Raw genomic sequence first — 24,618 nt, forward strand, 5'->3', positions numbered from 1 at the left:
ACACATTGTTTGACTGAATCTAACTGAATTCAGAGGAATTCTTGTCTGGTCCGGACCAATCTGGATTTTTTTTTTTTTTTGGTTTACCATCCAGCCTAACCTGGTTAATATCTCCAATACTTTTGTGATTGCCTCTCCACAATTCTCTTGTTGTTCCCCACGACGAGGACATCGTCCAAATAGGGTACTAGCAGTATGTTTCCTTTTCTCACATGGAACGTCATCTGAGATGATCTTTGTGAATATGTGAGGGGCCCATGACACCCCGGAGGGAAGGCATTGATTTGATATTGAAGGTGAGTGGGGACCTGAGCAACCTCCACTCCCCCTTAGGTATTGCAGATGTTCTCCTTTAAATGCATGACCCCGGACCTATGAGCGCTGGCTGGTCTCCAATTCAGGTCCCAGCCCAGGCTCAAGCTGCTTAGCGGCTGAGACCTGACAAATGCACTCACGCTCAGCCTAGAATGGCCGGTGGCCCATATTGGCACATGGTAGTAAGCATTGGTTAGAACCACTACTGCCCTGTAGCAGCCCGGGCCGAGTAACCTTACCACTTTTAGGGTGCTCGCCGATTTTAAAGCTATCCGCACGGATAACGGGTCAATGCTCTCATGTTCAATATTGTTCTCAATGGACTGTCTGGCTTTGGCGTGAGGAACAGGGTGCGGTAGAACCCATTTCCTATTTGGTGGTGTGGTATTTTTATCAGTACTTTTGTATGAGGAGCTAAACCTCCTCTATCATGGTTCTTTTTGTCACATGTCATTTTTATTCACTACGGCGGGCAGACCTCCCGAGATAATGGCTTGGTTATTCAATTTGAGGCAGGTAATGCTGCCCCTGGTGTCGAAGTCTTCCCCCCCCACCGACATTTGGAGCCTAGAGAAGGTGGGTGGTGGGAATCTTTTTCCCCCGCTTTCCCCAAAAATTCGTCTGACACCTTCCTGAAGAGGGATTGTCCCTCACAAAGGACTGCACGGCGCTTGACCTTCGACTGGAAATCTGCGGCCCAATTTTTTTCCATAGTGCTCTGCAACCCGAATTTGAAGGGGCGCATGCACATTGGACGGAGTCACATCGGACGGAGTCAACTATGGCATCTGCCAGGAATCGTGCCGCTTTCTGTAGGGAAGGTATTGCTTCTATCAGCCTTTCCCTTGAGCAATTATTAGCTTATCGATGTTCCTCTAATCACTTTGCCATAGCATGTGCTGTGCAAGTGGTGGGTAACCCCGGTTTAAGTGACCATACTGGTGCCTCTCAAGCAGATTTTTAGAAAATCAGCTTTTTTTTTTTCCCCCCCCCAGGGATCTTTTATGGCACCCATGTCTTCAAATGGCAGGGCTATCCCTCTGGAGGTACTGGCGATGGCAGCATCCAGTATAGGAGCTTTTATTGTTCTTTTTTTAAATTTTCACATACTTCTTTATCAAACGGGTACTTACTTTAAGTGTTTGTGGCAGAAGTGGGATCTGAACACACGCCTCCAGGGGAGACTGCGACCTGAATGCAGCGCCTTAGAACGCTCGGCCATCCTGACCATGGGAAGGAACGCAAGGTTCCCTTCCTTTCTAAACATGAAATCCTGTACTGTCTGCAGCTCCCTAGGCGTTTCAGTCCCCATGGTAAACCCAACAGCTTGCCGATATCTTTGGACAGAAATAAAGGTGACCACCTTCCTCGTCTGAGGAGTCCAGGTCTGAGTCATCAGAGGGCTACTCTCCCAGCTGTTCCTCTGAGTCCTCCCGATCTGGTCCGGGCCCAGTCTCAAGCTGCTTAGCAGCCACCCAGCTTTAAGCTGCTTAGCAGCTGATACCTGACGAGAGCATTCATGCTAGGAAACACATGATAGAGGGCAATATTACTCACACATTTTTGCCTAACAAAGGCACTCACCCATACCCCCTGGGTATTATGGTAGCCTCCGGGTCTCTCTGTTGTTCGCACTTCAGTTGCGGGGTCCGCCATGCTTTACCAGCTGCTGCCGCCTGCGCCTTGTTTCATTATAATGGGGGAGCGGTGTGCGCGCGCCTGGATCAACTCCCTCCCGGAAGTGTCCAGCACACCGGCTACCCCCGGCGTGTGACGTCACTTCCAGTGCGACCGGAAGCAATCCCCTATTCAGTCGGTGCCAGCGTCGTGACGGGCACGCCTCCTCCCGGCCCAGCCTCCAAACAGGAGCAGCCACCAGGGAGTCCACCGGGGGGGGGGGTTTGATCGAAATGCGTGCGGCACTGACAGCCCCCCCCGGGATTACAGGCGCGCCCAGCTGCCTTTCCCCCCCCCCCATACGGACCTCGGCCTCCAGACCGGAATTCATCAGAGGGGGATCCCCCTGGAGTTAAGAGACCTGCCACAGGCACCTGCAGGAACAGGAAACCAAACTGAGGAGAGAGGTGCCACCCCCTTTTATCTCTGCTACAGGTTTCCTGTTCCTGGGGGCGGATACCATCTCTCATGTGCAGTGCTGTCATGGGGAAGGGAAAAGAAAAATGTAACCGAACGTCTCTGCGTAACACTTCACATCTATAAGCAGTGAGGTGGGAGAAAAGCTATTAGCAGCCTCACACTTAACCCCCTCCCCCGACACATGAAGCCGAAAATATATGCAGCGCAGAACTGCTCCAGGTTGTGGAGATCCACATCAGGGAAAGCAATAACCAAAGGCGGCAATGTTCTTGTGGAAGGCTTTATGAAAACCGCCCTACATGGCACAGCATTCCTCCATGACTACAAAGAAATCATGTGAAACGAGGAAAGACGGCGTTCAGAGATTTATAAGGGGGATGGCCACACATTTTGTAAAGACCCAGAAATAGCAGTATGGATTTCCTGTGGAAAGTGCATCATGGAAGAAAGTTATAAAAAGGGATTGTCTAATAACTTGTCTATCAATAGGTGATTACTTGCCGATCATTGAGGGTCCGTCCTCCGGGACCTGCACTGACCGACAGAATGGGGAAGATGGCAGCAGATAAAGGGGCGCTAGACATGTGGCTGCCTTCAGGACTGAAACGCGCAGAACCTTCCCACTGTACCGGCCCTAAATAATTGGTGAAGCAAGCGCTGTGGGAATGTGAAGCGATTCAATGGAGAAGGTGAAGTCATATCCAGTTACCAGCTATAGCCTCATCCATATTTTGAATGACAATGGCACAGAAGAGATGCAAATCAATTCGCAGGACCTGGTCCAGCAGCGATGTCACAAGTCTGGACACTGGATGGCAGCCTAGAGACCTGCCTCCTACCAGTCAGCCTGGCACATCACATATGTGGCACACTGCATGATGATGTTGAACCAGGCTTGTTAATCAATAAGAAGCCAGGGATACAGTCAGGTAAAATCAAAGATTGTGATGTGGCTGCTGCACCTGCCCTATGTATCCATTCACACTCTCTCTAGAGAGAAGGTTTTCTAAGGCTATGGTCACACATTAAAATCTGCATAAATGCAAGCTGCATTTTACTGTACCATCAAAGTGAGATTTCAGAAAGTCTCATGCACACACTGGTTTTATTTTCCCGGTTTGGAAAACTGCGTTTTTTGAAGACAGCAGCATGTCACCTTCAGCGTTTTTTCACTCATAGGAAACAAAGTGCAAAAACGCAGACATCAGGTTTTTGTTCCCAAAAATGCACTAAAAACTAAAAAGGGTGAGTGCATACAGTGCGGATTCCACTGCCGATTTGCAGGAAAAAAAAAAAAAAAACAAACAAACAGGTAAAGTGACCTGCGAATTTGCCAGCAGTTTGCCCATGCGTTTTGACACCTGGACAATGGAACATGTGTCAAACCGCAGCAGTTTCCGAAGAATTGACATGCTGCAGCTTTAAAACTGCAGCAAATCCGTGCGGAAAATCCACAGCATGTGTCCAGCGGTTTTGAAATCCCATAGATTTGCATTGTACAGTACAATGCCTGCAGATCTGCAGCAAAATCCGCACTGTGTGCAAATACCCTAAGGAAATTAATCTATGGTTTTTTGGAGCCACTAAACTTTAACATGCACGAGAGACAAAAAACACAGCAAAATCAGAAGCTTAAAGTGTGCATTATAAAAAAAAAAAAAATCAAAATTTTTTGGGTCGCTGCGACTTTCCATCAGCACAATTTTGGAGCCAAAGTGTTTTTTGTTAGGAAGTTATAAGGGTTTAAAAGTTGACCAGAAACTTCTGTCCCCCCCCCCCCCCCCCCAAACATATTTTACAAAACCATTTTTTTCTGTTTATAGTTAGGGATCACATTTGAAAGGGTCTACATGAAAATACACCCAAAAGTGACAATTCTAAACTGCACCCCTCAAGGTGCTCAAAACCACAATTAGGCTATGTGCCCACAGTAGCGTTTTTTTAACGCTCAGGAAACAGGTCTCCTTCCCAGAAAACGTGCGGTTTTTCCGTTTTTTTGCCGCGATTTTTGTGCAAAAATCGCACGTTTGATGCGTTTTCCCGTGCGTCTTTTGGACTATAGGAAATAGCCAAAAACGCAGACCTAAGCGGAAATTAATGAGCATGCTGCGTTTACCGCTAAGTGTTTCCTTAGCGTTAAAAAACGCATCCATTGGCACAAAAAGGCCATAATGCATTAAAATGAATGAGATGCTTCTTTTAAGAGTTTTTGATGCGGTTTGACCCCGAAAAACGTATCAAAAACGCAACGTGGGCACACAGCCTCAAGAAGTTTAATAACCCTTCAGGTGCGTCACAAGAATTTGGAAAAAAAACAAAAAAAAAACAAACAGGGTAACAGGAGAAAAATGGACAATTTTTTTTTTTTTTTTCTTTTCACCATTTCTCCTGAGCATGTGGGGTAATTCTACAGTTTGGGCACACGGCAGGGCTCAGAAGAAAAGGAGCGCCATTTAACTTTTGAATTTATAATATGCTGGAATAATTAGCGGTTGCCATCTTGCATTTGGATTGCCTCTGATGTGCCTAAACAGTAGAAACCCCCCACAATTGACACCATTTTGGAAACTAGACCCCTTAGGGAACTTATCTAGATGTTTGAGTACTTTGAACCCCCGAGAGCATCACAGAAGTTTACAACGCAGAGCTGTGGAAAAAGGAAAAACACCTAAAGATTTTTGTGGGAAAAGTGTATTAGCTACAAATTTTGTATTTTCATAAGGGCAAGAGGAGAAAATGGACCCCAACGTTGGTTGTGCAATTTCTCCTGAGTTCACTGATACCACATATGTGTTCGAAAACTACTTGGAAGCACTGTAAAGCACAGAAGGGAAGGAGCGCCATATTACATTACATATTTTGCTGGACTGATTTGAGGGTGCCATGTCACATTGGCAAAGCCCCTGAGGTGCAGGAACAGAAACCCCCAAAAGTGACCCCATTTTACCCATTAAACCTGTCAATGAATTCTCCTAGGGGTGCAGTGATTATATTGACAACACAGGTGTGTCACAGAATTTTATACCATTAGGCAGTAAATAAAAAATAATTTACATTTTTGGCACTAAGATTGTGTGTTAGCCCCAAGTTTTACATTTTTCACCTTGGGAAGTGGGTAAAAATGGCACCAGAATTTGTCCCACAATTTCTGCTGAATGTAGAAATACCCCATATATGTGGCTATACAGTACTACTTTGCCATACGGAGACTCGGGAGGGACGGAGCGCTATTTGCCTCCTGTAACGCAGATTTTCCTAGACTGGTTTGTGAATTCCATATAAAGAGCCCCTAATTGGTAGAAAAGCAGAATCCCCCTCAAGTGACCCCATTTTGGAAATTATACCCCATTGGGAATTTATCTACAGGTGTAGTGATGATTTTGACTCCATGGGTGTTTTCCAGAAACAAGCAGCAGTGGATGTTGCCGAGTGAAAAATTGCAAATTTCCGTTGTAGTGCCCAGTATGTTATGCCTAGCTCATGCTTCTGGAGACATGAACCTGTAAACCAGGCAGGCTCTCATTACTATAGAGATGACAAACATGTGGGCTCTAAATGTTGTTTAGACATGCTGGGGCTCAGAAGAGGGGACATTAGGGAGCAGAGAATTTGCTGAATTTCTTTTGGCGGGTGAGGAGCCATTTTGATTTCCAGAGCCTTTGTGCTACTAGTAACACTAACAGATGACAGACCTGAGTGGAGACTTGTTTTTTTTTGTGGATTGAGTTGAAACTTTCGTTGGGAACATTTTACACAACATTTGGGATCACATTTATCCGCTGCTCTACGCTGAGCACATACTTTGGGGTTTCCATCTAAATCTCCAAATGATGTGACAGATGAAATCCCCGAGGTATCCATTCACTATAATGAGGCAGCAGAGTTACTCTGGACCCCGTCTGGCGTTCAGCAGTGTCTTTTTCAGAAACGCAGAAGACTGTAGCCGACGGCACTTTGGTATGCAATCCTAAAAAGACGGACGCCGCCAGAACGCAGGATAGACTGCATCCACTATACTGCCATCTGCCTCATTATAAGGAATCTTCCACCAGAGTTTCTGTCTGAATCATGTATTTCAGAGATTTACACAGAAACCCTGGTGTAAGCGCTAAACGAAGGATAAATGGGCGCCAAGCCTTACTGCGATCTTTGAGAGACAGAATGAAAAAAAAATAAATAAAACCCACCAACATCAAGTGAAGAATTGGTATTTATTTTTTATGCCGTTCCTCGTGCGATGTAAGTGATTACGCGACTTTAGGGTGTGTGCACACATTGCGGATTTTGATGCATGCATTTCCGCAGCATTTTTGGACGCACAGAATTGCCTCAAATCCGCAGTGCAGAGTGCACACAATGTTAAGTACTGGGAAATGCAAAGACGCTGTGCACATGCTGTGGAAAATTCTGCGCAGTTTATTTTCCGCAGCATGTCAATTTTTTGCGGAGCCACAGCTGCGGTTTCCATTCTGGCACATAAAAAAAATAAATCTCTCGAGCCACAAGGTAGAAAATTCACACACCAAATATGCATTGGAATTCGCAGAAGACCCGCAACAAATCCTCAAATTCCGCAGGAAAACCACAAGTGTTTAACCCTGCGTATTCTGCCAAGAGATGCAGATTCTCTGCAGAAAATTCCACAGGCTAATCCGCAGTGTGCACATACCCTTATTCTTTGGGTCGGTGCGATTACAGCGTTATTAGCGTTATATCGGTTGTTATGTTTGGCTGCTGTGACACACTAAAAGATGTTTTTTTATTGTGAAAACTAGTTTTGAGTCACCATATTTTGAGAGATATAGTTTTTTTTATCATATTTCGGCCAGACACGTGGGGTCTTGTTTTTTGCGGGACGAGCTTACGTTTATTGGTACCATTTTCAGGCACATGACATTTTTCCCCCCCCCATCGCTTTCTATTCGGATTTTAGGGAGAAAAAAATAAAAAAAAAAAAAAAATAATTTCAGGTTTGTTTTTTTTTTAAATACCGTTCCACGTGTTGTCAAATTGGTAAGACAGCATTATTCTCCGGGTCAGTACGATTACAGCGATACCTCATTTGTCTTTGTTTTTTTTTTGTGTTTTAGCGCTTTTACACAATAAAAACTTATATAGAAAAAGTTTTTTGCATCGCTTTATTCTGAGAGCTATAACTTATTTTTCTACTGATGGGACAAGATGATATTTTGCAGCGGTACCTTTTTATTTACATCGGTCTTTTTGATCGTGTTTTATTGCACTTTGTTCGGCGGTATGATAAAGCATTGTTTTTGGTCTTGCATTTTTATTTTTAACAGTGTTCACTGAAGGGGTTAACTAGTGCAACAGTTTTATAGTGCGGGTCGTTTTACACGGCGATACCAAATGTTTACTTTTATTGTATTTTTTATTTACATAAATTTATAGGAAAAAAATCTCTTCAGGGATTTTATAAGAAAAAAAAAAAAATAAAAAAAATAATATATATATATATATATATATATATATTTTTATATATATACACACACTTTTTTTTTACATTGTACATCACTATATAATGTCAGATTGATCATCTGACACTGTGCACGGCAGTGTGTCAGATCAGCGACCTGACAGGCAAGGACACGCCGATGCCTGCTCTCAGGAGGCACTAGCAAGCCACCTCTCCCTGCAGGACCCTGCGGCCATCTTTGAGTTGGGGTGGGTCTACATGAAGAGCACCAGAACATTGCGACACTCATGAGAGCATGCAGGGAGCCCCCTCACTGCATGATATTCCTCTATGCCATTGTCACTACGGGCAGCAGCATCAGAGGGGGTTAAACGCCCACGAGCGGTGCTAGTGGACACCAGCAATGTGATCGCCGTGGCGCTCAGCTGCGGTGATTGTGCCGTCGTATTCGTACTGCTCGGGACAAATGCAGTTCCCGCAAAGGACTAGCCCACAAACACTGATATCTAGCTAGGACTAGGTTCACATTTCTATAGCAAACTCCTGAATTACAAGACGCTGTACTGAGACATATATGATCTATAATGTATTTATACACATTTTTTGTCTGGATCCTTCATACATGTCTCAGTACAGAGTTTTGTACTTCAGGTGTATACATCCAGTGGAGTTGGCTCCAGAAATGTGAACCTAGCCTTAGCTAGAGAACAGTTTTTACAGGCTACTTTGAATACACACTTTCTTTTGTCTTTTTTTCCTCCATTATCCTCAATGGAAGGCTTACTGAATCTTATAGCAGTGCATTTCTTTGTATCTTATCTACATACGTCAGCAAATATGAACATAGCTTTAGCATTTTCCAATATGAGTATTTACAGCTTGGCCATCCCGTCACAAGCCTACTTCTGCCCTTAAAAACCCTGAACACAAACTACAATATCATATACTAGATGGAGGCCCAATGCTATCGCATCAGGAGGGCAGTAATGTCAAGGTGGGGGCAGGCTTTGCAGCGTTGAGAAGCCACCCCCCCACCCCATGTGCTCTAACCCACCTATCCACTCTCTCTTTCCCCATGTGCTGAACTCTCACATCTGTGCTATCTTTAACCTGTCTGCCCCATGTGCTGTCCCCCTTGTCTGCCGTCTCTCTCCTTCCTGTGCACTCCCCTCATGTGCTGTCCCCCTCACCAATATGTCTGACCGTGTACAGAACATACCACATCTCCTGGGCAGGGGAGGAAGCAGAAGACAATACTGACATTACAGAGAATACGTTTTGTGAGGTAAAATATTGCTTAAAAACAGTCAGTGAAATATTTTACCTCACAAAATGAATCCTCTGCGATCCCCTGCTGTAATGTCTTGCTTCCTCCCCTGGAGGAGATGTGGTATGCTCCATCCACAGTCAGACAGACAATTTTTAAAATGAACTTTCGTTCGTGGGAAAACCCCTTTAATGTGACCGGCTTCCTCTGCTTGTAGACACGTCGCACATCTGTCGCAGGGATCAGCCGAAAGATTCACTGCGCCTGCATGGAATTTGCACAGGGTGATGGTGTTCTGCTGGTTGTACCGTGCCAGAAGCTGCGTGTGTTGCCGCACAATAGCTTGGTACCAGCAGCAGTTTCCATATTGAGACACCCATCACTTGGGTGTCCCAATATGGCGGTCGATGAATTTCCTCCGCCCGGAATTCTGGGACACGGTGACATCCGGACAGAACAGGAAATGAAAACATTACAAGGCAATTATATAAATAGGTAAAATCTTTCCTCGGCCACTGACACCAACAAACCAGCTAGCCTGCTGTGAGAACAGGGGTGGAGAAGAGACTAATTTTCTTTTTACTTGTTTCTCATGGCTTATTACTATATATTCGCCTATTACAAAATGCAGTTGTCCCAGTCTGCGAGCCGGATGGATTGTTTTTTTTTTTTTTCTTTCTTTTCATAGTAGGAAAGCAATAACGTCAGTAGTCATAAAATAATGGCCTGGCGGCCTAAGGCTGTGTGCACACGATGCTGATTTCCAGCGGATTTTACTGCGCAGAAACGCTGCATATCTGCATTGTGATGTACAGTAGCATGTTAGTCAATTGGAAAAAAAAAAAAAAAAAAAAAAAAAAAAAAAAAAAAAAAAAAGGGCTGAGCAGACACTGCGTTTTTTTCCCGCATGGTACAAAATATGCAGCATGTCACTTGTTTTGTGCGGTTTTCCACCTGCTCCATTCTCCAAATCCGCAAGAAAACCACAATAAAAAAGGAAGAAATCGGCAGGAAAGATGCAGGTCATTTGACCTGCGGATTTCTTCAATTCTGCGCCTAAAAATCCGCAGGGTAAAAAAAGTCTGTGTGCACTCTAGGGTCACCAAACAACGGCCTAGAGAGGTTTATTCACTTCTAGCAATTCCCTATATTACACAGAACACTCCTTTATAACCCAGAGCAAAATGAGGGCAGATAATTCATCCTAGGGAAAAGAAAAATGTCACAGAACCAGTTTATGTTCCTAGCTGTATCGGGAAATATTCAATTAGAAGATAAGACCTTGGTGCATAAACTATGAAGTGCAAACATCACATGCCCAACCTGAAGCTTACCGCAATGCCAGAAGTACACACAAGTGCCAAAGACGAGTTGTCATGTCAACTCTTAGGTCTCATATTAGAGGGGTCCCATTAGGATACGAGCTGATCTGCTATACCCGGCAGTGGCCACTCAAGAAGGTATTGAGCCCCATCCATCATCGGCATCACTAAACGCACTGGGGACAGTATAGATGCTTGAAATGACAGCTTCCCTTTCAGAAAAAATAAAATCCAACCTAGCACGTGTGTCACTGGGAGGACTAGAGCAATCTCTCAATATGTGGGGTTAAATTACTAAGCTAAATGCAAAGATTTTTTTTTTTTTATACACACAAAGTTGAAAAGTGCCTTGGAGCCCATTACGCATTTAATTACAGTTAGACACTCTGGTCATAAAGTACAGCGGTTGGACAAAAGGGGGCGACCTAAAAAGCAGCATGGAGTGCAAGAATTTGTTATTTTAGTGTAAAAAAAAAAAAAAAAAAAAAAAAAAAAAAAAATATAATAATATAAGTCAACTTATGGTGGTGCAGTCTTATACTACACAAAAATTTTTTGGGCAATTTTTTTTTTTTTGGGGGGAGGAAATCAGCCCCAATGATTTCCAGAAATAATCATGAACAAAATAGGGGGCTATTGAGAGACGCATTCAGAATGATCCGTGAACAATCTTACGACTTGGTTCTAAAGTCGGACACATGAGGACTTGACCCACTAACATAGGAAAGTGTTTGCACCCCTGGTCAAAATTACCACCATTGTGAAGATTTACGAAAGTTGAAGATGAAAGGACCCCTAAAAGGCCTAAAGTTAGATGACACCTTTCTTTTAAAAATTTTTAGCCAAAAAAGGTTGTTTTTTTTTTACATAAAAAAAAAAAAAAAAATACAAAGAGGAAGCTGACCAATGTTAGGCTGTGTGCACACATTGCGTTTTTTAAGTGTTTCTGCAGCGCTTTCTTAGACAAGCGTTTCTGCTGCGGAAACGCTTAAGCATCAAATGTAATATAATGGAAAACGCACGTTGTGCTAATGGTGCATTTTTTTCCTCTGCAGAAATGCTAAGCTGAAAAATACGCAGCATGTTCATTAATTTTGCGGAAACGCACGAGTTTTTACATACATACAATTGTATTGCAAAAACGCATAGGAAAACGCATGCTAAAACGCTTCAGTGACTGCAAAAATGCTTCATAAAACGCATGCGGTTTCCCGGGAAGAGGATGTGCGTTTCCACTCAGGAATATTCTGCTTCAAAAGAGCAACGTGGGCACATAGCCTAAAAGTTTGAGCACCCTTGGAGATGTGCACTCAGATAACTTTGACCAAGTTTTCAGACCTTAATTAGCCTGTTAGGGTTCCAGCTTGTCCCCATCATCGCTAGGAAAGGCCAGGTGATGCAAAATATCCCAGCTTTACAGAACCTCAGCATCCTTTAACCTTCTGCAAAAAAAAAAAAAAAAAACCCATGAGCACATGCTGAGCACTCTGAAAATAAAAATAGTGGAGGCCCACAAAGCAGAATGTTAAAAGCAGATAGCAAAGTCTTTGCAAGTTGCCCGTTCCGTAGTTCAAAGTGTAATTAAGAAATGGCAGTTAACGGAAACAGTGGAGATCTAAATAAGGTCTGGAAGACCAAGCAAAGTTTCAGCAAGAGCTGCTCGCAGGATTGCTAGGGAGGCAAATCAGAACCCCTGCTTGACTGCTAAAGACCTTCAGAATGACTTAGCAGGCTCTGATATTGTGGTACATTGTTCTACTGCTCAGAGACACCTACACAGATGTTTCCTTCATAGAAGGGTCATCAGATGAAAACCTCGCCAGCAACATATAAATCAGCGTAACTATGCAAAGGAGCATTTAAACAAGCCTGATACATTTTGAATACAAGTCCTGTGGACCAATGGGGTTAAAATAAAACGCTTCAATCACAATGATAAAAGGGTATGTGTGGAGAAAATAGGGTACAGAATTTCAGGAAAAGAACATCTCGTCAACCAAGAAGCATGGGGGGGGGTTCTACTAGGTACTAACCACGCAGGGTGCCTAAACTTTCGCACTGGCCCATTTTTCTTTTTGTACATTTTTTTTTTTTTTTTAAATGTAAAAGATGAATAGATTTTATGGCTAAAATACAAAGGAAATGTGTCATCTTTAACTTTAGGCCTTTAGAGATCATTTCATCTTACTTAACTTCACAATTGCAGTAATTTTGACCAGCAGTGCCATTCTTTTACAGGTCATTGTATGAGATGGAAATATTACATTCAACATACGGAATAGAAGACCAGACTACAATTACATCAAGCGCTCAAATCCAAGAAGACTTTCTATACTCCACCGACCACATATGAAGAGAAGAAAACGGTCATTGTTTTGGCTACAAACAAAGCACATTTAAAACAAAACCATACGGAACCAAATGTAAATCCCAGTAGAGTCGCCCACTGTATAGTGTCGTCTCAATGGGAAATAGACACTCCCGCATAACATATTAAACAGGAAAAAACAGGGAGTACAAGTCCAATCACATAAAAATAATGAGCAAAGTTTATTAAACATATAATCTTGACAATTACATAAATGACAGAATATACATAAAGGATCAGATAAGTATCTGCTGCTTGTTAGTCCTAAGAAATTAACAAAATAAAGTGCTTAGTGCCTGTAACAAATATGGGCCATATTTAAGGGATATAAAGGTAAAAGAGATCCTAACAGGTGCGCATCCTGAAAAAAAATCACTATCCCAAGCCATAGGATAGTGCCACTATGCCGGCACCTTGAAAAAGAGGCGAAACGCGCGTCGGTGGCGGCGCTGCTTGTGGTCCTTGGCTAAGTTTAGTATGGGTAAGCACTATGGCTTGGGATAGTGATTTTTTCAGGATGCGCACCTGTTAGGATCTCTTTTACCTTTATATCCCTTAACAGGTGCGCATCCTGAAAAAAATCACTATCCCAAGCCATAGTGCTTACCCATACTAAACTTAGCCAAGGACGACAAGCAGCGCCGCCACCGACGCGCGTTTTGCCTCTTTTTCAAGGTGCCGGCATAGTGGCACTATCCTATGGCTTGGGATAGTGATTTTTTCAGGATGCGCACCTGTTAGGATCTCTTTTACCTTTATATCCCTTAAATATGGCCCATATTTGTTACAGGCACTAAGCACTTTATTTTGTTAATTTCTTAGGACTAACAAGCAGCAGATACTTATCTGATCCTTTATGTATATTCTGTCATTTATGTAATTGTCAAGATTATATGTTTAATAAACTTTGCTCATTATTTTTATGTGATTGGACTTGTACTCCCTGTTTTTTCCGGTTTAATAAACAAAGCACATTCTAACTAAACACGCATCTAACAACTGGACTGGAGTAATGGGCCGAGCGCTCAGATGTAAAGCTGCGAGTCCAGGCGTTTATATACTTGTTACACCCAGTTTCAGATGAAGCAAATATCATCGAAACCATCTGTTTATCCCTGAAGTACCTAGACAGTGAACAAAAGAAGTTACTAGAGAAGGGAATTGGAGAGAGGGGAGATAGTGACTGCTCAGAAAAAGACTAACCCCTTAATGACAGAGCTTTTTTCGATTTTGTGTTTTCGTTTTTCGCTCCCCTTCTTTCCAGAGCCATAGAGTCAATATGGCCATGCGAGGGCTTATTTTTTTTACCATGTTGTGAAACAGAAAACAAAGAAAATTCCCAGTTCGGTGAAATTGCAAAAAAAAAAGGGGAATCTCACACTGTTTGTTTGGCCTTTTTGCTAGGTTCAATAAAGGGGGGGAAACCCCCCACACACACACACCCCACAAGTGGACCTGCTATTATGATTCTCCAGGTCATTACGAGTTCATAGACACCATACATGTCTAGGTTCTTTTTTTTTTTTTTTTTTTTTTTAGCTAAGTGGTAAAAAAAAAAAAAATTCCAAACTTTGCTAAAAAAAAAAAATAATTTGTGTTTCAATTTCTCTCACTACGCCATTTAGCGATCGGGAGAGTCTGAACACGGCGATACCAAATAGGTCTTTTATTTTATTTTGAACAGGGGGGGGGGGGGGGTTGATATAAACTTATGTTGTCATTTTTAAAAAAAAAATTTTTTTTAAACTTTCGGAAGGCTAGAAGCTGCCATAGAGGCGATATGTGGCAGAGCCAATCAAGCCATGTAGCAGAATGATAGTATTGCTATGAGTGCCGACTACAGGGTGGTGCTCATGGCAAACATGAGATCTCTGGCTGTTATGCCGACGCACCAATGAGCCCCAATCACGTGATGGGGGTCAGCGGTGCACGCATTTCTGGCCCGGTGGCATTTAAACAGGGCTGTGGAGTCGGTAAGCCACAGTTGCGACTCCGACTCCTGGATTTTATCAGGCTCCGACTCCTTCATAAATGGCCAATTCATAACAAATTTACTGTTGTAAAATATTAAACATCGTGCTTATTCAGTTTCTCACCATCATATAAGTAATCAGACCACTTAGAGCAAAAACTACATTTATTAGAACACAATTAGAAAATAGCAAATAACTTTCATAAACTAAGTAAATATGCAATAAACACTTTTATGCAGTTAATTAGAAGAAATCTATAAATTTGTCCTCAGAAAAAGTATTGCCTCTGTCAGATCCTCCTTCATGGATGCCCTCAAATCTGATCTAATTATTTTGAGAGCAGAGAACAACCTCTCTACACTAACTTGTGTTGGTGGCAAAGCAGTAACCACTCGGGCAACATCTCTGACAATGTCAGGATACAGAGAAATCGCTTGTTGCACTGTTATTTTTGATGAACGGTCAAATTTCTCAATTTCTTTTAGTGCACATGAAAAATTCTGCTGAAATGTACTGGCTGTGTTCCTTGATGGGGATGACTCTTCTATGCAGGAACGCTTTGCACGGTCCTTGTGATCCAAATATTTTTCGAAATTAAATTCTTCATCAGTTGATGAGGGTGAAGATGTGGCAGGACGACCAAATTCTTCTTGTTCCTCCTGACTGTTCTGCAACCCTTTCATCCTTACTGCTATTTCAAACAGAGCTTCTTTTCCTTAGCTGTTGATCATCTAGAAGAATCCGATGCATTGGGTCTACATAAACAGCTGCCAAAAGAATGTTATTTTGTAATAGTAGCTCCTCTCTCCGTTTCATTGATGTTGCAATGCCACTTGCAATTAACCCTCCTCTTTGGGACAGGCGAAACATCAGGTTCTTCCACTCCTTTAAGAAAATACCTGGAGTCCTCTGCTTGTAATTTTTTAGTCACTGTAAATGGGTGCTCTAGCAATTTTTCCAGCCCAGTCACCTGATTCCACTGACTTTCATTTAGCGTCAGTTGAGGGTTAGCCATGTCTACAAGAAAGGTTTTCAGTTCAACCAAGCGCTGAATCATTAAGTACTGCCCCATCGTGTGGCTTGATCAATAATTGCCCCTTTTCCAGCACGTCTCTTCAAAATTGAGTCAACTTTAGGGGTTCTGGCAACAGTAGCCAATTTTCTCACCTTGCCAATCAGTGCAGCAGCATGTCCTTCTTGCAGACTGTCTCTTATAGCCAGCTGTAGTGTATGCACAACACAGCGCATGTGATGAATGAAAGAACATATTGACACAGTTTCAACAAGATCTAAACTATCATGTTGCTGTTCATCTGAAGCAACTTCAGTTTGCTCCTCAGTTACAATACTGTGTTCCTCTATTTCAAACATTTCTGTCTGTGGACCCAGAATGTTCTTCTAGCTGCTGGTCACCATCATTACTCTCATTCATTAGCTTAATAGTACTTATCATATTTGAAGCATTGTCAGTTACGACAGAAAGAACTTGCTCTTTTTTAAGTTCATAGTCTTGCAGAACCTTTTCCACCAAGACCTGGAGAAACTCACTGGTGTGATGAGCTTTGGTGTCTTTTACTGCCAATGTCTTGGTAACTATTTCATTTTTGTCACAAACAAATCGGACATTGATGGCAAAATAGTTCACTCTGTGACGTGTGCAGGCATCCATTTTAAGAAACAGAAAGCGTCCCTTGAGAGTTTTTTTTAAGTTCTTCCTTTTGTTTAAAAGCTTCTTCGATTACTAATTTTCTAATACTCTCTCTCTCCAGAGAAACACCAAGCTTGCGGGCCATTTCCCCATTCAGACACAAAAGCTGGTCGTGAAAATAATGAAATAGGCACACTATCCTTTACAACAAGCTCTATGATCTGTTTTTTAAATGTATCTACTGTCATTGTCACAGTAACTTTGTCACTGACAAAATATCTTGCAACTGATGGCTGCAAAGTTCTCTGCTCCTTTGTTTGGCTGGAAGAGCTGGGCACTGGTTCATTGGTTTGGATGCAGTCTCTCATCCACTGCTTTCAGTACTTCCGGATGAAAGCGCTGTAAATGTCTCTTTAGATTAGAAGCTCTGGTAGGAGCATTTTTATCTTTGCCTGAATATGCACTCCTCTTGGCTTCACAGCATTTGTTTTCGTCTGGATCATTTGTCATACACTGACAGACATAATGTTTTCTATCTTGAGTGATGGTGAAATGTTCAAGTACAGCTGATTTAATGTGATGCTTCTTTGACAGTCTCAGGTTTTTAATTCTGCATTCACAATCCAAATGACAGTTGTTTTTCCTAAAAACAATTGTACAAAATTATTGCCAGGTCGTACAACTGATATAGTGGTCAGTAATACTGTTATTATTCCTCATGTACTCACAGTTAACTGATGCAAAGTTTGTTGAAAGGATAATACTTCTTACAGTCTTCCTCTTCTGAGTAGCAGGCAGCTGTGAGATGCTTGGAAGACGCACACCTAGTATGATCTAGTCTAGAGGAGGAGCTTTACTACTAAGAATTTGCAACACATTTTCACTTTCAGTTTCATACATTGTAAGTAGGGGGGTTGGGGCAGCATGAGGTTAACCAAGTATAAGATTAGATAAGGGCAGTGGAGAACAGTGACACACAAGAAGTAAGAAATGTCTCTGTCTCCAGCAGAACTGCTTATCACTGTTGTTCATAGTTTGATAGAACATATATATTTGAGTAACATTTATAAAATTCATATGAAAGTTCAATTATGAAATATTAACACTTTTTTTTTTTTTTAAAGCTGGAGTCGGAACATTTCTACCGACTCCAACTCCGACTCCACAGCCCTGCATTTAAATGCTGCTGTCAGCGCTTGACAGCAGCATTTAACTAGTTAATAGGCGCAAGTGTATCGTGATTCCACTTGCGCCAAGACAGCTGACATGTCCCGGCTTTGATGCGAGCCCACATCAAAGTGGGGGAATACTCCCGGCTGACGTACTAATTTGTCAGCTGGCAGTAAGGTCTTAATTATTCTAGGGAACAGCAACTCCATTATATTTAAAAACGGGTTCTACCACTAATCAGAAAATTCTGCAAATCTCTTACAATAATTTACTACATTAAAAATGTAATTGGTGGTAAACCAACGATGGGACCCCTCCCTGTGTAACTGATACCCCTGGTTTATATTAGAAAATCATTAAATGTTAAAAAGGTCATAGAGGCGGCTATACATTGTACAACACTGATGGCCTGAAGGGTGGTGTTCAACAAAGAGCTAAGCTTCCCGGCTCGCCTACATCTATGCACGCTCAGAGCGTGAGCGCAAGCACATGTTCTTAAAGGGGGTTGTCCACTACCAGGGCAACCTCTTAAACCAAAACAGTCGGCAACGATAAAATAAAGCTTTTACTCACCTGTAGTGCCAGCGGTGTCCGAAGTCGCGATCCTGAGGCTGTGATGCGGTGGAATGACACGTTATGCTCGGCGCCCAATCAGCACTGGTGTCACCGTCTCTACCTTCGGACAAACTTAACATAATGAGGAAGTCCGGGCTGCAGACGATCCTTGGCTTCTTCATTTTCAGTTTGTCCGAGGGCGGAGACAGTGACACCAACGATGATGTGACGCCAGCGTCCAGTGTCACTCCACTGCATCACAGCCCTGACATCACTGGACCGGAGTATAGGCTTTATTATTTTATTGGGGCTGACCATTTAGTTTAAGAAGGAGATGTCCTAGTAGTGGAAAACCTCATCAAAAAGGGGGGGGGGGGGGGGGGGGGGGAGGGGAAATATTGACTCAAGGAGGCTCTTCTTTGAGAATAAAAAGAGAACTCGTGTTGAAATTTACCAAGATCAACCCCTTCCACATTAGAAGGACAGCCGGTATTCATTTAATGGGGCACATATAGCAATACCTTCTCATTTATAAACAGTAGTGTCCTGGACTACACAGTCTTAAATTGTGCCAAATTTATCACTGGTTCAAGCCATTTGAGATACAGACAAGGTGCAGAAAGTGTCTGAAAGACAAATAATGTACAAGCATTTCAGGACCATTTTATTTGACAATCCCTTTAAGTGCCACTTCCGCAAAAAAAAAACAAAACTGTATGAATTGTTGTACACGTATACTATACTAGAGCTGGTTAATACATTGGGGTGGATTCAGAATCTTAAGGTCTTTGTATACTGCAATATGGCTGTACATCGAAACCCTGAACCAATTTTTTTTTTTTTTTAAAAGGGAAGCATTCACTTGTCCAAGATGACCCCAGTGTCTGTGGGTGCTTTATTACAGAGGTGAACAGCCAAAGACCCATGTTACCAGGTATGCTCCCTTACCTGCTCCCTTTTCTACAAGGAGAAGTTTCAAGAGCCCTCACCTCATCCCCTACCTCCAGCTCAAGACCGCTCCTCACGACTCATTGAGTCACAAGCTGTTCAATAAATTCTGAAAACCCTTCAACCAGGAAACAGCCTTCTTTATCCAAGGTGGTGATGAGCCAACATAATAGCCTGCATATCTACAGCCTGATGACTCGGGGCAGATTCCTGGCTGATCAGGGGTTACTCATGACGGTGAATCACAGGCAAACAATGGAGTCATCATGACTAGCAGTCACACATAAAGAAGAAACCACTCCATACACGGCTGATGTTATTAGGCCATGTTCAGATGCGACCGATTTTGCGCTGCAAACCTGCAGTGAATTACAGCACAATACATCTGGATGAGATTCTTTAAAATAGCAGTTAGATCTGTAGCAGAAAAGTTGTGTGGCCCAAGGGTACATCCACACCACATCATTCACTTCTGAAGCTTTGTCTCCCCACTCAGTTTTATTTGACACCTTTTGACTTCACTGTCAAGTTTGCGGCAGATTCCACACAATCCTCAAAGTATTGACCTCAGGGCTGTGGAGTCGGTAAGCCAAACCTGCGACTCCGACTCCTCAATTTCCCTTACACCGACTCCGACACATATTGCTTATATTTAAGCGAAAAATTTATTGTAGTACAATGTGAACCTCAGACATTTAATCATTTTTATGATCCAATAATCAAGATATTTAGATAGAACAGAATATATATTGGTGTACTACCCGGTTTTCATTCTTTTTGGTACAGATACGATATGGATAGACAGATATGGATAAATGGATAGATAGAGCAGATTTCTAATCTGCTTTTGCTATTGAAAACATTATCTATGAGCTCAAAAACCTTTCAGGTGATGCGGTTTTTTAAAAAGATGATCAGCTTTTGCAGCGGAAAAACGTATCCTCAAAAAAACACAGGAAAAACGCTGTGTGTGAATGTAGCCTTAGATCAGGAATAGAAGCCATTTATAGGACATTTCATAACTTTCCCAAACTCCTATTAAAAAATATTCAGCACATCCTGCATTGAATTACTGTACCCAATTTATTATATATTTTAGGAGTCGGAGTCGGTCCATTTTATACCGACTCCGACTCCACGAAAATGAGCACCGACTCCACGGCACCGACTCCACAGCCCTGATTGACCTGAAGGGTTATTAAAACCTAGTTGGATGAGGGAAAAAAAAAAAAAAAAAAAAAAAAAAAAAGTGGCTTTGTGATGGGGGTGAGGAGTCACGGCATACCAACATTGCATTGGTCTTTGATGGGTAAAGTTGGGCCTATGGGTATGTGATGTAAACGCAGTAGCATATCGCCAGGCTTGCACCAACCCCTAAATCACAAAAGAAAAGCCAAACTATGGACACAGCCCATAAAAAGCTCACGTCAAAATTATCAGGAGGTACAGCTATAGAAAGTCACAGGTGAGCTCAGTGTATTCTCACAGAGTCAAGCAGGCAGATGAGTGCACCCACAGGGGATTCTTGTGGAGGGGTTTAGAAAGTGACTTTTTCGGACATGCGCTGCTGCCAATTCCTGATCGTCTGCACATACCCTCACAGACCATGTAGAGCAACACACTACTTTGATACAGCAGTGAGGGCCCGGCTCACAAGCTTCTGCACTTCATCCTGATGAGGGCATTCACTACTGGCTGTGGCACCGTAAACCCTTACGCAGGCATCGTGTGACTAATGGCCCGTTGCTTCCATCCCATTGGTACGGCTATACTTTATTTCATTGCATCATAGAACATGACTAAAGATAGAATAGTTTTATTACTTTTGGCGTTGACGCCGTGCTAACATTATAGGTCTGTCAGCAATGCGGCTGCCGCCTACTGCATTTGGCAACATGCTGTAATATAGCAGTGTGTAACTATTACATGACTTGTCGACATTAGAGGGTTTCTCCACTATTAAACTTTAATGGACCTCCGCCCTGTGTCCCCCAACATTACCATCCGGCAGAGGGAGTCATGAGCGCTGCAGCCATCATATTCCATCTGTGAGGAGGATGCCAGCTGGGTCGGAAAGTCAAAGACACGGCCCACCAGAGGCCATGTGGCGCCCTACCCCTATCAGGTGCTGAGATGGGGACACAGTACAGAGTGTGGAGGAACGGTTCATGACTAGGAGGGGAATACAGGCTTTTTTTGTATTAAACTGCCCTGGAGATAATAAAGGGGGTGGACTCAAGTTTGAAAGTCACCCTCTATCCAAGGAAGAGGGTCTAACTTTTTTGATCGTTAGGGTTCCAGCCACTGTGGCCCCCCCTCCGATTCTGAAAACCAGGGCTTTTAAGGCTATGTGCACACAGTTTTTTGGCTCTGCGGATTTTGTAGTAAAAACCGCAGATAAGTCCTGTGGTTTATCTGCAGTTTTGCACCTCATAATGGACGAGGTGTGAAACTGCAGCGTTTCTGCACTAAAGAATTGACATGTTGCGGATTGTAAACCGCAGCAAAACCGCGTGGAAAAATCCGCTGCATGTGCACTGCGTTTTCCAGTTTACCATTGAAAACAATGGTACTGTACAACGTACCTAAATCTGCTGCGGACCAGCAGCTGCAGAAACGCTGAGGATCCGCAGCAGAATCCGCACCGTGTGCACATACCCTTAGTGCCGCGGCTGAATGAAGCGTTGGTCAATCCTGCACAGTACTGCTCCATTAATAGGAGCACTGGAGATTGCCTAGTGCAGCGCTCGGCTGGTCTTCATGGATCTCATTGTAATGAATAGGGCGACAGCACCAATCAGCCGGGCTCTTCACAGCCCCAGGACTCGGGAACGGTGGAAACCACGCAGGTCAGAGTCCCAGCAACTATACCTCTATCCTACAAATAGGGGTTACCTTTAAAAACAGGAGAATACAGCTCTAAGACTACCTTGTTTAGTAATGGAGAAATTTAATCAAATGCATTGGTTACCAAGTCATTACCTCTGTGCAATATTTCAATTTTGTGGCATCACTGTGTGCAATGGCCTTTTCTACAACGGAATCGGGTCTTCTATTCCCCGTAACTTCACTGTGTGTATAACCCTTCAGATCCAATTAAACAGAAATATTTAATGTGAGTTATCATTTCATGCCAATCACTTGCCCTACAAAAGATCCAACAGTGAGCAGCCCTCCAATGAATAGGTGATCGTTTATTTGGAGCGGAATACCCCTTAAATGTATTAGGTGTGACTAGTGATGAGCGAGCATGCTCGGATGCTAACAGAGTGTCTTCAGCGTGCTCCAAAAATATGGGCTTCCTTTACTCAGGGCTTTTAGGCAATCCCCGCATGTGTTGCTGTTACTGAACAACCACGAGACATGCAGGTGCGAGGACTCGCTGAAAACACTCGGTTGACAGCTGAGCATGCTCACATAACACCTTACCCGAGCATATTCGCTCATTGCTATTCATTTATTTAGGTTTGATGCATAATTTCAGGTATAAAACAAAAAAAAAAAAAATGGAAAGTTACTTCGTTCCTTGTTTTCGTGGAGTGGCTGATCTCTCCCGTCCCATTCAGGATTTTGGCACGCAGTCTGTCTCCAGTGCAAGTGACCAAGTACTTTACACCGAGGTGGAAAATCTTTCACCAAATCTATATGCTGCATTAAGAACAAGAGTGGAATCCATGCTGTAACAAGTCAGCATGAAACTCATACAGATTTTACCACAGGTGTTTTGCACTCTGTTTACAGCCCACGTGGACATGCCCTGTAAATTCAGCAAATTATTAGCGAGACCCACAAAGTACTGGGAAAAAAAAAAAAAAGGTAACTTCTATTGTGCGATCTTGCACTATCCTACAATGTAGCTGTGGTAGCAGCGGTCTCAGCGCCGGGACACCCCTGGCGGACAGTCGCCACGTAGCGCCAGCTTTATTCCAAGGCATTACACCAGTGCTGCTCCAAATCCTCCTGATCTAAACCACGTGGAGTGACCATACAGGACTGGGGCATAACATGGATGGAGCAAGGAGGCTGAGACCACTGATTGGCTGCAGCAGTCACGCACTAGGGTCCCCACCAGATATTGGCACCATCAGTGCGGGGGGGGGGGGTTATTTTGCATTATACCTTCCTGGACCAGATGTGTTATGGCTTATAGTGGGAAAACCTTTCTGAAGCATTACCCTCCAGGCCCCAATGCACATTAGAGGAATGTCCTGTGAAACCACTGATCTCGGATGAATCGACCACATCCATCTTTATTTTTACCAGGAGATAAAAGGATCACAATGAACACCAACTCTTACGTATCACTTGGTGAGATAAACCGCCATCAGGTGTCTGGCCAAGTGTATACTGCAGAAAACACATGCACTCTCGGCCAAACCGAGCATACATGCTCATAGGTGTAGAGAGATCACGCATTTGGCAGGCAGCAGGAAGCTCCCGGTGGGCCAGATCTTCATGGACAATGGCCCAGAGGGCATAACCCAGATCACATGTCATGGACGCTGAATAAAGGCCCAAACCAAGTGTCCTGGGGGACCAGATGGACTTACAACGTTCAAGCTCAGCAGACATGATGGTTATCAGCATCTCCCCCACAGAGAGAGATATATATAGGAAGGGGCCATGGTGGATCACAGCAGTGACGTCATCATAGGGGACTGCAAACAAATGACGTCCTGGAGGGTAGTAATTACAGCACTCCACCACAAGGGGGCGCTACAACAGTGAGGCGCTTGACTGGAGCTGGATGGAGATGACAGAGAAACAGCACAGGCGGCCTCCATTGTTTCCCCCCCCTCCAGTCGCACTTACTTTCTGTATCCTCTTCAGGGCCATGGAGAAGTTCAGCTGGAGAGCGGCAAATAACACAGACCGACGGGCTGCTGCGGGAGGGCTGGTGACCGAGGGGGACGCGGGCCTATCACTGCGGCGCTGCTCTAGCAGGAGGAAGCGACTCACTTATGAGAACTGCCGGCGCGTATCCTGATTCGCTGTGGGCGTGGCTTGGCGTCAGAGGGCGGGGCTTTTTACGGCGCCTTATCTTTTCCGCTTTTAATAGATGACGTCAGAGGCGGCATCTCGGAAATTGTAGTCTGCGGCGGGATTTTTTTTTTCACTAACGAAACTTTATTGGAATGCGACAAAAAAACAAAGCACAGTTGAAAGTGGAAATATCTATCTAGAGCCGGGGTGGGGAACCTTTTTTCTGCTGAGGGCCATTTGGAATTTTATAATAGCGTTCGGGGGCCGCATAAAATTATTAATAATGATGAGTGAGTATACTTGTTGCTCGGGTGTCCTATGAGTATTTTGGCGTGCTCGGAGATTTAGGCTGTGTTCACACACAGCGTTTTTTTAGCGGTTTTTACCGCGGTTTTCACTATAAGGCTGAGTTCACACGTGGCGTTTTTTTCGCGTTTCCGCGGCGGTTTTAACCGCGCGATTTTGACGCGAAAACGCGAAAAATAAGCATCCCATGCATTCCTATGGGATTCCACAATGCTGTGCTAATGCTGCGGTT

General features: G+C 43.4%; 1 protein-coding gene across 1 annotated transcript in view; it reads right to left on the reverse strand.

Moving 5' to 3' along the window:
• UBE2D1 (ubiquitin conjugating enzyme E2 D1) overlaps positions 1–24,131 on the reverse strand; it is a 37,399-nt gene extending 13,268 nt beyond the window's left edge. The window contains exon 1 of the mRNA XM_073548250.1: positions 23,910–24,131. Within this exon, the coding sequence (XP_073404351.1) occupies positions 23,910–23,933 (24 nt within the window). The 5' untranslated portion in view covers positions 23,934–24,131. The remainder of the gene's footprint in view (positions 1–23,909) is intronic.
• Positions 24,132–24,618: the final 487 nt, after the last annotated feature.

This window comes from Dendrobates tinctorius, unplaced genomic scaffold (genome assembly GCF_039654945.1).
Source record: "Dendrobates tinctorius isolate UK_male_01 unplaced genomic scaffold, ASM3965494v1 ptg000156l, whole genome shotgun sequence".
Classification (NCBI taxonomy): Eukaryota; Metazoa; Chordata; class Amphibia; order Anura; family Dendrobatidae; genus Dendrobates; species Dendrobates tinctorius.